General features: G+C 38.1%; 1 protein-coding gene across 1 annotated transcript in view; it reads right to left on the bottom strand.

Annotated features, from left to right (window-relative positions):
• Positions 1–106: 106 nt before the first annotated feature.
• The window catches only part of WDR3 (WD repeat domain 3), a gene marked incomplete at its 3' end in the record, with an annotated part of 26,213 nt that continues 11,079 nt past the window's right edge, over positions 107–15,240 (bottom strand). Inside the window, exons 7-19 of the mRNA XM_006899592.1 lie at positions 14,949–15,050; positions 14,422–14,519; positions 12,859–12,966; positions 11,562–11,792; positions 9,623–9,716; positions 7,383–7,484; positions 5,405–5,490; positions 4,615–4,750; positions 3,840–3,896; positions 1,968–2,068; positions 755–866; positions 448–582; positions 107–157 (exon numbers count right to left, since the gene is read on the bottom strand). Of these exons, the coding sequence (XP_006899654.1) occupies positions 107–157; positions 448–582; positions 755–866; positions 1,968–2,068; positions 3,840–3,896; positions 4,615–4,750; positions 5,405–5,490; positions 7,383–7,484; positions 9,623–9,716; positions 11,562–11,792; positions 12,859–12,966; positions 14,422–14,519; positions 14,949–15,050 (1,413 nt within the window). The remainder of the gene's footprint in view (positions 158–447; positions 583–754; positions 867–1,967; positions 2,069–3,839; positions 3,897–4,614; positions 4,751–5,404; positions 5,491–7,382; positions 7,485–9,622; positions 9,717–11,561; positions 11,793–12,858; positions 12,967–14,421; positions 14,520–14,948; positions 15,051–15,240) is intronic.

Raw genomic sequence — 15,240 nt, 5'->3', positions numbered from 1 at the left:
CTACTCATGGCTTTGGCATCTACTTGTAATTTTAATTCCATCTTAAATAGTAAATTTCAGTAAGCTAACCAAAGGTAAAATTTCAGTTATCAAACGATATACTTACTGCTGGTTGGTCTTCTTTTGCCACACTTTCCTCATATTCGGCTTCCCTTTGCTGTGAAGAGACAGGTAACAGTTATTATGGGACAAACATTTTTGTCCCTGTGTCAAGTGCAAATGAAGCAGTATTTCTTCCAAAACATAATCCACTAATCTTTGTATTGGCCTGGCTTCTGAAATGCAAGAGGCACACATCAGGGAAGTTCTTGAACTGGAAATGCATGAGGCATGACTGCACTGGACAGAAAACTGCAGAAGGGACCATCTGCCTAATACTCGCGAGCAGAGTTACACCCAAGTCTAATTCTTACCATCTCTTTCTCTTCCTCCAAGTCTAATTCTTACCATCTCTTTCTCTTCTTCAAGGATAAGTGGCTCCCTTGTTCTTTCCCAAAGTCTCAGAGATTTGTCGTGGGATGATGACACAACATAGTCCCCACTGGGGCTTACAGCCAAGCACCATATTTCCTGGTGGTGCCCCTAGAGACAGAAAACACAAAAATTAAAAGAAAAAACAAAAAAAAAGCAAAAAAACAAACACACCCACCCACCTTACGCAAAAATACTTCACAAACTATATTCTGGGGAAATCAATACTCCGGTCTAAAGGTACTTTCAGAGTGCTGGCCAACAAAAACAGTGAAGAGTTTACCTCCAGAGTTTGTATGTGTTCAAATTTGTCTGCATCCCACTGCTTGATCTTGCAGTCTTTCCCAGCAGTGAAGAAGAGGTGAGACTTCGGTACAAACTTTAGGAACATCACACTGAAAAAGTAAAACAAGTATTCAAATGTCATCAAAGTTCAGGCTAATAAAAAGGATTTCTAGTATAGCAGCTAGTTTTAGAGTATCAGATTATTTACTTTACAGAACTTTCAATTCAACATTGTTGTTGTTGGGTACTGTCGAGTCAGAACTGACCCATAGCTGCCCCACTGGTGCGTTTAGAGAGGCAGCTAATCACATGGGAGACTGCCCAACCTTCACCCATGGTGTAGCCGGTAGATTTGAACTGCATGCCTTTGGGATTGCAGCACAGTTTCTTGCCATTAGGTCACCAGTTATCATTGTTGTTGTTATGTGCCGTCGAGTTGCTTGCGACTCATAGCAACCCTATGTACAACAGCTCTAAACTCTGCTCTGTCCTGTGCCAATCTGTCTCTGACACACTCATCCCGATTGCCCCAGTCACCGAATCAATGCATCTCCCAGAGGGCCTTCCCGTCCTGCACCTGCCCTCCACCCTCCCAAGCATGATGTCTTTCTCCAAGGACTGGTCTCTCCTTACAACATGACCAAAGTATGTCAGACGAAGTCTCAGAATCCTTGCCTCCAAGGAGCAGCCTGGTTTAATCCTCTCTGGGATGAATCTGTTTGTTTTCCTAGCAGTCCATGGCACCCTCAGCACTTGTCTCCAACACCAAAGCTCAAAAGCATCAATTCTCCTTTTGGCCTCCCTGGTCATTGTCCAGCTCTGACACATAACAAGTGACTGCAAAGACCATGGCCTGTACCAGACGCACCTTAGTCTCTAGAGACACACTGTTGCTCTTGAGTACTTTAGAGAGGTCCCTAACAGCAGATTTTCCCATCGCAATATGTCTTTTAATTTTCTGGCTGTTGGTGCCAAGAGTGTTGATTGTGGAGCCGAGCAAACTGAAGCTGTGAACAATCTCAATCTCTTCACCATCCATCCTGATGCTGCCAATTGGCCCAGTGATGAGAAACTTTGTCTTCCTGATATTGAGCCTCAATCCATATTGGAGGCTGCAGTCCTTGACCCTCTGAAGCAAGCACTTCAGGTCCTCCTCAGTTATCATTAGAACACTAAATGATGTACACATCCCAAGAAAAGCCTGCATTTACCTGTCATCATGTGCAAAGAGAGACTTGTGGCAATCTCCAAAGTCCAAGCCCCAGATTTTCTCATTCCTATCAGCAGAGCCAGTTGCTATTAGAGTCCCATCCTATAACAAAGAGAGAAACATAATGTCAATAAACACTGACCACTTAACTCATTTTGTCCCCCCAAACATCTAAATCAGTTTAAAAAAAGTCACAGCACCTGATTATTTGGGTTTTTCATACAAAACGTTGGCAAGTAAAGCAAAAATTCCATGGCTTAAATATTTTTTGAAATGTCACAGGGCAGTTCTTTTATTTTTTAAATTTTTTAAAAATTAATTTTAATGAACATTTACAGAGATTTTGGATTTCCATTCATTCATTGCTGCACTTCTCTCCCTGCCCATCCCCCACCCCCCAAGTTTGCTCCTCTCTTTGAAAAGTAAAAGAAGAATTCCTTCGTTGGTATACAATCCATCCGCCACCCTCCACCCCTCGCCCCACCCCGCCCCAGTACACTCCACAATGCAACCTTCATTCTGGACTCTTGTGATAACCATTATACCCTATCATATATCGCTTTTAAAACTGTTCTCTCACTCATCTGTTTCAATGCAGTATACATAATTTATCCAGTTTTTCCTCAGTCTTAACCCAACCCTGATGTCAATCCCATTCTACAACAGTGGCACTATGCAGTATTTGTCTTTGTGTGACTGAGATATTTCACTCAGCATAACGTCCTCCACAGTCACCCATTTTGAATAATATTGTATGAGTTCCTTGTTTTTCAATGCAGCATAGTATTCCATTGTATGAATAGACCACAGCTTCTCTATCCATTCATTTGTTGATGGGCACTTAGGTTGTTTCCAACTCCTAGCTACTGTGTACAAAGCCGCAATAAACGTGGGTGTGCATATATCTGCTTGGATGTTGGTTATGGTCTCTTTAGGGTATATTCCCAGTACTGGAATTGCTGGGTCAAATGGTATCTCTATTTGCAACATTTTGAGAAAGTGTCACATCACTTTCCACAGTGGTTGCACCCGGCAGTGATATTCTTTATTCCTTGATTTGCAGATTATTTACTTTGTTAAATAGGCAGGAAAAAGAATTTCTATTATCTCTAAAACTTGAAGGTATTGGAAATAAGGAAAAAAATGAGCCTGGTGAAAGACTTCTAGAATGTTTATGACATAGCCTATTATTCCAAACATCATGCTTGAAAGATGGTGGGTCAGTGAAATAAAGGAACACTCTCAATGAGATGGACTGACATAGTGACTGCAGCAATGGGCACAAGTGTGTGAGAGATTTTGCAGATGGGACAGGACAGGGTTCAGATCTATTCTTTGTAGGGTCACTATGAGGCATACTTGATTTAACCTAATACCATCACCTAACACCTAATAACAACAATCACCTTATGTTCCATTATTATTTCTATTCTTTTTAGTATTTCAGGGCCTAGTTCATGATAGTTCACACAATGGGAAAGACATTTTACAATCTGATCTTTTAAAAGGCAGTGTGTAAAATATACATCCTTACATATAAAGCTCAGTTCCATCTTCAATAAAGGAGGATGCCTTAATAACGTCTTTCATATTTCAATGTACTTTGTTAATTATACAGTATTTTAAAAAACAAAGCATTTTTGAGGAGTCTACAAAAGGGAGTAAGTTACAAAAATTGAGATATTTGTAAATGTATTCTTAAAACACAAGCCTATTTATTTAAGATATGATTATATATTACTTTATGACTATTTCTGGAGAAAGTCAGATATATAGTAGAATGCTATCCCTAAATAAGAAATATCAATCCAACAACCGAGTGTCTGCTTTAGAGAACTCCCTATTACGGAAATACCATCTAAACTTTACTTACGTAAGAGATGTCCATGCAGAGAACAGGCAGTTTGTGTCCATACAGTGAGAGAAAAAACTAAACATTGAAGGGGAAAAAAAGGATCTATATTAATTCACATTTGTTATTAAGATATAGACATAACTTACTACATGTGGGTCTAAAATGTTAGTGTAAAAGTTTTGATTACATGGATATTTTTAAAGACCATTAAAATCAGTGAATATGCTTGTTAAAAGTATTTGTGCTTACGGCATGTATCCTGTAAGCACCTTCCAAAAATGCAATCTATGGATGTTCCTGGAAGGCAACTGCCTAGGTGAGATTATTGGAGAGAGATTTTTCTGGAACTTTCAGCCGAAAACATGCTGGGTATTTGTTTGGCAAACATTCCTAGGTCAAACTAGCCTTACTCTCTGGGTGATGGTACAGACTGCCTGGCAAGAGGGCCCAATTATATAGATTTTCAAAAGCAACCTATGTGACTCTGACGTGTGCTATCAATTCCAGCGTATCTAAAAAACAATGGCTCTTAAAAGCCAACAGTTACCAGAGGATCATCTGGCCACATGATTCTGAACATATGAAATACAGTTTGTTCTTAACAAAATTTATGTCTCACATGATTCTTTTAAAATTTGCACTTCCCCAAAGCATATGCAATGGCTTGGTTCACATGCAGATTTTTAGAAATGTACCTGTAGGGTAGTATCAACATCCTTCCTTTATAGTTTCATCTGAAATTTCTAAGGTCAGTCAGGAAGAAAGAAAATATTCTGAGGCGTAAACATTGTACCTTCAGTGTGTCAACATAGAAAATTTTCACAGTACAGTCCAGCAAGGACACAGCCAGCAGTTTTTGATTGGGAGAGTAACTGACGCACAGGACATCCTCATCCAGTTGCAAAGTTCGGGTTTGTGTCACAGAAAGTCTAGCATCACAGAAAAAAAATCAAGATAAAATGAATGAATACTCCCCAGACAATCCTAAAAACATTCTTGAATCCAGCTTTTTAAAACATCCACTTAAAGAGTATTTCCTTGGGGGGAAATACAGAAGAGAATTTCAAGTTCTCAAGGAATTTATAGACTTTCTACGGTTACTGAGTCTTGATAATTCCACCAAATTATTAATCTAAGCATATTTTTAAACCTTGAATGGAAACTATTCCCTGAAGTCATCTCTAAAATAAACAACAGTTTAGCCTTAGTACTTAAAAATGTATGCGTTGAATATTGTTCTCTTAAAGAATTATTTATATGAGTTCAAACTGACAAATGTCACACAGGTTAGATGAGAACCACAGGAGTTAGCATGTTTATATTAATTAACAAAGAATGCAATCAAAATAAATGAACATGTACAAATCAACATAAATGAAACTGCTGAACTGTTGTCTGCTATGCTGAATATATTTTCCACACTTACACAATCTAAAAAACAATAAAATTTAAAAAATCTCTCCCAAGTTCAAATTCCTATAAAGGGGTCCTCTGAGATGTATAATTGGGGAAAAAAAAATCCACGTTCAGTGGCTTCCTAATTTCACTCCCCAAAATGGACATGCATTAAAATGTCCACTTACCTCTTCTGGGTACTATTTTCATCTTTCACCAATTCAAAATCCCAGAATTTGACAGATTTATCTGCACTGCCTGTTACAAAGCCACGCTGAAAATCAAATGACATTTCATTAAAAACTATCTTAGATGGTACAGATATAAGTAACTAATCTTGGAAAAAATTTACAAATGGCTTCTCCATAACCCCTCCATTATTATTTAGAACTGTTATCCCAGATGTTACATGAAAATTATCAGTAGATTATAAGGTAGATAGGTGATAACTAATGAGAAGTTCTAATTATACTTTGTTCATTACTGAAAAAAGTATATTAACGAAAACTGGATTTCTGTTCCACCTAAGAAGAAAACTGCCAAGAGTTTTCTGTGAAGTAGTAAAACTAGTTTAACAAGTATACATAGACTGGGTACTTGAAATACATCTGTTCAAAGTATGCACTATAGAAGATATAAATTTATTTCTACAATGTTGTTACTGCCTAAAACAAGTTTGAAACTGTTAACCACACACAAAAAAAATTGTTCTCCATATACTGTTGTGTTAGATAGAAGAATTAAAATACGGAGTCAGAAAACTAGACTTCAGCTATCTGCTTGGTTACAACATAGGTATATAATATAGGAAACAAAGAAAAACTACCCAGTTTATAAAACAGCTATACAAATAATAAATGACATGGATGTGAAAATACTTTTCAGTTAACAGTTTGACTCCAATGGCATTCACTACCCACCCTAAGTTCCAGATTTCCCCCCCCCCAAAAAAGTAATTATCTTTGCTCAATTAGTTTGGTCATCAGTGTTATGCAACCAGAGAAAATATTCACCTACATGGGCCACAATCTTTTTAAAAAACAGAAAGAAAAAGTTCTGAGCAGCAACATTACCATTGAAACAAGTAGGTTCACAGTTCCCAAGGGAAATTCCTTTTAAGGGGAAGGCACTTTTACCAATTTTTAAAAGCTGGCACATTTGCCAAAAATTTCAGTCTTACACAGTCATTGACACCAAGACATAAAGAGAAAAATAAGAATAGTCTATTCTGCTCTCAGCTTTGTGCTGCCCAAGAGAATGTTATTGTTATGTACCATCGAGTTGCCCCTGACTCACAGCAACCCTATGTACAATAGACTTAACCCTGCTCTATCCTGTGCCAATTTTATTGTCTCTGATACACCCCATTACCCCAGTCACTGAATCAATCCATCTCATCAAGGGTCTTCCTCTCTTGCACTGTCCCTCCACCCTCCCAAGCATTATGTCCCTCTCCAAGGGCTGATCCCACTTTGAAACACGTCCAAAGTATGTCAGATGAACCTTTGGAATCCTTAACCCCAAGGAACATGCTGGCTTCACCCTTGCCAGGACAACTAGTTTGTTCTCTTAGCAGTCTATGGTATATTCAACACTCTTTTCCAGCACCACAGCTCAGAGGCATCAATTCTCTTTCTATCATCCCTAGTCATTATACAGCTTTCTGATGCATAGCAAGTAATTGCAAAGACCATGGCCTGTATCAGGCACACTTTAGTCTCCAGACTGACATCATTGCTCCTCAGTACTTTGGAGAGGTCTCTGACAGCTGACTTTCCCAATGCAGTTCATCTTTTAATTTCCTGGCTGTGCTGGTACCAAGAGCGTTAATTGTGGAGCCAAGCAAACTGAAGCTGTTAACAATCTCAATCTCTTAAACAGTATCCCTCACCAGAAGAGGAAAGTAAAAACTTAAGTGGAAGAAGAAATTCGATGTTTTGCAGCTAGTGATCCAGAACAGCTGAACAATTCCTTTCATAATGGCAACGATTTACAATGTTAGGTAGATGAGCTCACCTCATATCTAAAGATTACACAAAAAAAAGCTTGTTTTTTCCTTCTTTCAAAAAATGAAATTCTGAGAGAAATCATTTTAAAGCAGCAACAGAGCCTTGGTGTAAGAACTGGGAAACACAGCAAGAGTGCTGAAGTGCAGATCTTTGTTACCTGATCTGGAGAGAGGGACAGGGACCACACAGCTCCATCATGTGCATCTAGCGTCTCCAGCAGATTTCCAGAGGCCAAGTCAAACAGCTGCAGCTTCCCTGTCTGACAAAAAACCGAATGAGCACATCTGTATTGAGTAGAGCAACAGCATCTTAGATTCATGCCTACACAACTGAGAAAACAGTGCATAACCAAGTGGCAAGAACCCTAAATACCAGTCAATACTGTTAACTTCCTTCCTGACATGTTGCATTATTTTTGGCAGGGCTGCCACAGTGCACAAGTACGTTGTAGTCTATTACTGAACTCTGGATAGACAATAAGGAAAGGAGATGTCATGGCCACAGGCAAATAAGAATTAACTCAATATCAAATGAAAATGTAAAAGCCTCTGAAGTCATCCATACTTGGCTGTGTTAAACCAAAGTGTTTTTATCTCCAGCAGTTCAAATCCACCAGTGGTTGCATGGAGATGTGCAGTTTTTTCCCATTGCAATTTACAGTCTCAGAAATCCAATAGAGGGCCACTATGTTGGAAATGATTCAGTGACCGTGAGTGAACTGACATTTAAACAGTCCTCCAAGTGGGTTTGAAGCCCTACCTGGTCCATTGTAATACTCAGCCTAAGAAACCTCATGGAGGTTCATTATTATTAATCAGAACCAACTTGGTGCCAGTGTAATTTTTGCATATGCCAAGTATGAAGCTGCAAGGTACTTAAGACACTTTATCATTAACCTACCTGAAATATAATTATATATGTGTTTATAAAAATATGCATGAAAGAATATTAACAGAAGTTATGTTGTGGTTGTCAGCTGCCATCGGATACTTCTCACAGTGATGGTATGAACAGGCAACCTGAAACCTGCCCTAACCTGTGCCGTTTTCATAATCTCTGAGATACTAGAGCTCAATGCCGAAGTCAATGTCCATCCACCTCGTTGCGGGGGGGGGGTCTTCCTCTCCTTTGCTGACCCTCCGTTTTTCCAAGTATGATGTCCCTTTCCAAGGAACAGCCTCACCTAGCTATGTGTCCAAAGTACGAAAGATGAAGCTTCATCATCCATGCCTCCAAGGAGCACCCTGGCCACACCCTTTCTGTTTGTTCTTTTGGCAGTCCAGGGGATATTTAGTACTCTTCTCTAGCACCACAGCTCAAAAGGAATCAATAATTCTTCTTCTGTCATCTTCTGCCTTCTTCACTGTCCACTGTCTGATGCCTAGCATGTGACTGAGAAGACTGTGGCCTGAATCAGGCGCACCTTTGTCTTCAAATTCCTATCATTACTCCAGCATTTTGGAGAGGTCTCTGACAAGGTACTTGCCCAATGTAATACGTCTCTTGATTTCTTGACTGCTGGTACCAAGGGTGTTGACTCTTGATCCAATCAAGATGAAATAACTGACAAGTTTAATCTTTTCTCCATTCATCATATTGTTGACTATTGGTCCTGTGGTAAGGACCTTTCTCTTTTTGATGTTGAGATGTAATCCGTATAGCGGCTGTAGTCAATGTTTTCTGCAGCAAACTTTTCATGTCCTCCTCACTTTCAGCAAGCAAAGTGGTGTGATCAGCATGTTATGAGTCTTCCTCCAATCCTAATGCTACACTCTTTTTTTTTAAAGAGTCTGGCTTTGCAAATTATTTGTTTAGCATACAGAATGAACAGATATGGAAAAGGGATATAACCCTGACATATACCCTTCCTGATGTTAAATCGTGCAGTGTTCCTTTGCTTTGCTCTATTCCCATCACAGCTTCTTGGTCTAAGTATAGATTCCGTATTGAACACAAATAAGTGTTTTGGGATTCCCATTCTTCTCAATATGAGCCATAATTTATTATGAGCCACACAGTCCAATGCCTTTGCATAGTTGTCTTAGGGATATGTTTTTATTTCTTTTCTTTTAACATTAATATGGTTTGATATTTTTTTAAAGCATATGTCTCTGTTTTGTTCTTTTTCATTGCTGTGGATTAGGAACTGACACTCCATTGAGTTTCCAAGGCTGTAAACCACATGGAAAGAGACTTTCTTCCACAAAGCCACTGGTGGATTTGAACTTCTGGACATGGGAGGCATTTGGTTTAACAACACAACTCCCTACACACTAAGGCACAAAAGCTCTCCAAAACAAATAAAGAAACCATTAAGAAAAGAGGCAGATTTCTCCAACACCTTTAAGAATATCTAGCAGAAAAGTCTTAGAAATCCAAGAACAAATTTCAGCTTACCTTTGTTCCAATGACTACCTGACGATCACCAGGTACAAAAAACGAGCAAAGAGCATATTCACAGGTCATTGTGCGAATACACTGTAGTGTAGATCTGTGAAAAAGAGTAAAACATTCAAATGTTAAGAGAACATGTTTCCTCACCTTAGGGCTAAGTGATTATGTTTCAATACACATTCAGGCAAACAGAGTGATCAACATTAGAGAAGAGAGAAGTCTTACATTAATTTTTGCAAAGGCTTCCTAGTCCTAAAGTATGGACATTATCCACAGAAACAGGGCAGAGAACCAGCTCAGCAGAATCCACCTGCCCTTCTCCAGAAAGGAGTCAAGGGATTCCAAGTCAAATTAGCATATTCACACAAGGAAAGCTCATTTCATAGGACAACAGACATTCACCCTTTCAAGAAGTATATATTAAATGCCTACTTCATTTAATATTTATTGACGGCTCACTCCAGTCTAGGAATTCACTTGAACACAACTAGTTGTTCTGGTATTCCCATTCTTCTCAGCACTGGACATAATTTGTTATCACCCACACACATGCCTTTGCATAGTCAATAAAGTACAAATAAAGAAGGAGTGGCATCCACTTCCTAAACATGCCTCTGGAAACTCTATTAAACTTTGAAAAATGACTACAGTTCTAGAAAGGCTTCAGGTCTTTTGTTCATAAGGTCGTTATGAGTTGTGCTTGACTTGATGGCAATGAACAACAACAAACATCTTTCTAGTATTCTCTGCTTTCAGCCAAGACTGATCTGATATCAGCAATGATATCCCTTATGCAGGGCTTCTTCTGAATCCAGGTTGAATTTCTGGCAGGTCCCTCCCTCCTGATACACTGTTCCAGTCAGGTTTTCATAAACTTCAGCAAGATTTAACTTGCATGTGTTTATTAATGGCTTTGTTCAGAGATAACATTCTATTGGATCACATTGTTTTATAAAGGGGACAAATACAGATCTCTTCTGGTGAGTCAGCTAGGTAGCTATCTTCCAAATTTCTTGGAATAGACTGGAGAGTGCCTTTGGGCTACATCTGTTTGTTGAAACATAACTATTGGTTTTCCATCAACTCCTGTGGCCTTGTTTTTTGACAATGCCTTCAATGCCGCTTGAACCTCCTTCTTCATTGCTATTTGTTCTTGATCATATGTTACCACCTGAAATGGCTCAGTGTCAACCAACTCTTTTTGGTATTCCTTCTCTCTTCTCTTGATGCTTCCTGGGTAATTAAAGATTTTACTCATAGAATCCTTCAGTTTCTCAACTGAAACTTAATTTTTTTTATTCAGTTCTTTCATGATTAAGTGCTTTGTGTGCTCTTCTCTTCTGGTTTTCTAACTCCATCTCTGTGCATTTTGTTATAATAAAAAAAGGAGTATATAACAGGCAGAAAAACATATTATATGAGTATAGACATGATCAACTCAACTAAACTAACTGCTGTGTACTAGGAACCACTTCAAAGCTGACCGTTTCTGAGGCTGTAACTGCAGAGGATGAGACAGCCCAATTTCTCTTGCAGAGCTGCTGGTAGATCTGAACAGGCAGAGAGGCAAGGGTTTGGGTTCACAGCACAATTCCCTATGGAAAACATCCGAGTTCCTTATATATATGATGGGAGTGCATAGAATTCTGGACAGCAGCTAGTATTTAATCTGAATTTAAAAAGTGGGTAGTATGGTTTTATTTCCCTCTAACCAAAAACAGCTACAAGCTCCAGACACAGGATAGATTTTTTATTTTTCGCACTGAATTTATAAAAGGAAATTTTCTTACCTTAAGATCTACAAGCTTAGTTTGATCCTAAATATACCGAAGACACATTTTTGATAGAATTACATTTAGGGTCTTAGAAAGCTAAGAACTGGCCATCAAAAGAAAAAGGAAGTACTACTGGATAAAGGTACAGGAAACATTATTTCACAAACCTGTTCCATATCTTAACAGAATCAGCTGCTGCTGAAAGGACAGCAATATTATCGGAGCTGAATGACAAAGTCCGCACATCACTGCGGTGACCCCCAATGGTGATTCTGCTTGTCCTGACAGGCTGAGGGGCAGGTGCAGACGGATTCAGTGAATACAATTCCACAAGGTTGTTTTGCAGCAAGAAGACAGCTTTTAAGTCTCCTTGAGGTGAATGAATCAAGTCAAAGGACCTGTGTGAGGAAAACATACACATCAAATGTTCATGCCACCATTTCTGCTCACAGAGGAAGACTGCTTTGCAGTACCCTCAATCCATAGTAAGTTGAAGCAAGTACAGGCAAATGCAAAGAGTGATGTGATTATGATACTGTAGTTGTTGCTCTCATTCTAACAAAGATTGGTTTTTATCTGTGTATTTCTTGTAAGTGACCTTGAATTCTTCTTGAGCATGGATATAGACACTGACAGCAGGGTAAAGAGTTAATGAATAGTGAAAAGTCGTGGGTTAGCTAATGCTTTCCTAACCACTACAGCTAAAACTTGTGAACAAATGTAGAGGACCGAGAACTCATATTGAAGGGAGGAATCATTAAGGAAACTGTACGCTTCTAGGTTTCATGACTTTGTCAATATATTGGAAGATGTCACTGAGTTTGAAATCACACCAGAAGGAGGAAGAATTGCTAAATTAGATAATATTTTGCTCAATGGAAGTTAATGTAACAGTGGTGGTTACTGGAGAAGGACCTGAGGCATGAGTGAATTGCCTTGATTTAATACCAGTTTCTGTTTTGCTTTACAAAAGCAACAAAATTGACTTTTTACAAAAGTTCTAATCTTGTGATTCTGTAATGCTAAGTTTCCTGTTCAAGGGAAATGTTTAGAAGATAAAATTGTAAATGCAATTTTTTAAAGTTAATCGTAATTACTATGGGGAAACGTAAATAGCTGCTTGTTTGAAGAGTAAAATAAAAAAAACTTTTGGTACTAAAAAAGGTATTAAAATAAACCAAATATGAAGAGGATTAATGAGGGGGATTGGTAGTCTAGAAAAATCTTTATTAGAATGAGAGCAACAACTACAGTATCATAATCACATCACTCTTTGCATTTGCCTGTACTTGCTTCAACTTCCTATGGACTGAGGGCACTGCAAAGCAGGTATAGTGGGTAGCATATAGTCTCAGATTCCCATTTCCAAAATAAAATTCATACAAGCAGCTACAAGTATTCGGAAAAAGCTCCCCCCAAACACTTTAAAATGACTCCAAAAACTATGTTCTGTGTTTTACTCACTTGATTTTGGCAGAAGTTTTGATCTTAGTCACTCGTTGGATTTCATCTTGCAGACTCATTTCCACACTGATTTCAAGGTCTTCCTCCTCACCTTTGCTGGAATTTAATCTGAGGTAGCATGGGATGGGATTGGAGAGATAAAGAGCATCATATTACTTTTATAAAAGCAGCTTTGCTAACATGAGTTCATATTCTGTGAGACCAATAATATTATGTGAGACAGACTGTATTATCCTAGGAAACTAAATTAGCCCAAAGAGTTACTAAGAGAATGAAATACTGCTGGGCATATAGAAATATTATATAGTGAAATACATACACACACACACACATATTATTTTTTTCTACATTCAAGAGTACTCTCCATAAATGGATTCTGAATATACTAACCATAAAGCTTTCTTGGGATTAGTCTTTGTAGTTAAAATTATTTCATTAAAACACCTCCAGTAAACTTAATATTTATATATTTTAAAAAATGGGATTGATATCAGGGTTGGGGTAAGACTGAGAAAAATTGGATAAATTGTGTATACTGCACTGAAACAGATGAGGGAGTGAATAATTTAAAAGCAATGTATGATAGGGTATTATGGTTATCACAAGAGTCCATAATTAAGGTTGCATAGTGAAATGTACGTGGGGCGGTGGGAGGGGTGCGGGGGGATTGTGTACCAGGTAAGGAGTGTTTTACTTTTGAAAGAGAGGAGTGAACTTGGGGGGGGAGGGAGGATTGGGGGGAGGGAGAGAAGTGCAGCAATGAATGAATGGAAATCCAAAATCTCTGTAAATGCTCATTAAAATTATATTAAAAAAATACCAAAGAATGCACATAAAAATGCAATCATGTTACTAGATTTTGAAATAAATCACAGTAAGTCTCAAAAATTGTCAAATGATAACCTTTTAAAAATTTGAGATATGTTTAAAATTTCAACAATTGAGAAATGGTCTGGTTAGAATGCCTTATTTCAAAGTTATACTGCCCCCAAATATCAACTCTATGTGTCCATCCAGTCTTCTCATGGTTCAAAAGGTTAGCATTATGCAACCCTGCTTAACTTCTTTACTTTTAAAGGTTGCTGCTTTTAATAATTCATTGCCACCTGGATCGCTAAGTAGCTTAGAAGTTTGTGGGGTTTTTTCCTATTGCTATTACTGTTTCTTTTGACATTAATATCATTTCTCTAGTCCTGTGGGGCTTTAACAAGGAATGACTACCTACAGCCAATTTCAACTCCCAGTGACCCTACAAGTCAGAGTATAACTGCCCAAGAGAATTTCAAACCTATAAATATTTACAGAAGCCAACTAACTGCAGAATGGCTGGTGGGTTCAAACTGTCAATCTTGTGATTGGCAGTCAAGTGTTTTAAACTTTGACATATGACTCACAACAGCATCAGTCGTAAAGATGTATTAAAGAGTAGAAATGAAAACACCACATATTTTTCTGATGTTTTAACAATAGTTGCTAGTAAGAGTAAATATTTCCTTAAAAAAGCCAGTTTTTCTATCAATAAAATGTGTCCCACCCATTATACTTCATAAGTAAGAAACGTACTTTGCTTTCTTTCTCGCTTTTTTCATCTTCTTATCCCTCTTCTTCTGAATTTCCTCTTTGGAAAGAATACAAAACACTTCTAGCACAGAATCAGTTCCCTAGAAAGGCAAAAGATTGATATGAGCCCATGATAAGAAATCTTTCTTTTTTTGCTTATTCTCAGTATGAACTACAAGAATGTTTGTTTTCCCCACCCCTAATCCCCCTCTTCTGGCAGTACTGCTGCAGACCTTAAAACCTGAGGTTGTGTTTGCAGCTATAAATGTGGATTATCATAGCCTGCTACAACATTGCTTAGGACGTTACACAGGATGTGAAAAGTTTTTTGTACTACTTAGAAATTAAATAGCTGCTAATAGTGGGAATAATAGTAATTAAGAAGGTTGGTATTACAAACTCACTTAGTACTAGTTAATGAATAACAGGATCAAAGAGGGGGAAGAAAGATTGCTTCACTGCATATGAAACCAAAATTAGTATATGAAAGAGCACCCTAATCCTTGTATTTTCTAAGTCTAATTACTCACATGGCAAGCAAGAATTCTGCCGGTCTTGTCGATGGCAAGATTCACAACTCTGTCTCTTCCTTCTCGCATTATGGAACCAGCTTTTTGGCACGCAAGGATGCGCTGCAGAAGAATCCAGAGAGAGGAAGAAGGGTAAATCTAAGCTCTGCTGAAAACTTTTCTAAAAAGACATGAGTCTAAGAAATTCAGGTGAAAAAAGATAAGTTATTTCTTAAAATAATGGCAAGAAGAGCCAATTTTTTTTTATTTTTATTAATTTAGTTTGTTTATTTTTCATTTCAATGAACATCTA

The sequence above is a fragment of the Elephantulus edwardii genome, unplaced genomic scaffold (genome assembly GCF_000299155.1).
Source record: "Elephantulus edwardii isolate Elephantulus edwardi_28Jun2011 unplaced genomic scaffold, EleEdw1.0 scaffold00262, whole genome shotgun sequence".
Taxonomy (NCBI): Eukaryota; Metazoa; Chordata; class Mammalia; order Macroscelidea; family Macroscelididae; genus Elephantulus; species Elephantulus edwardii.
This window is presented reverse-complemented; position numbering and strand designations above follow the sequence as displayed.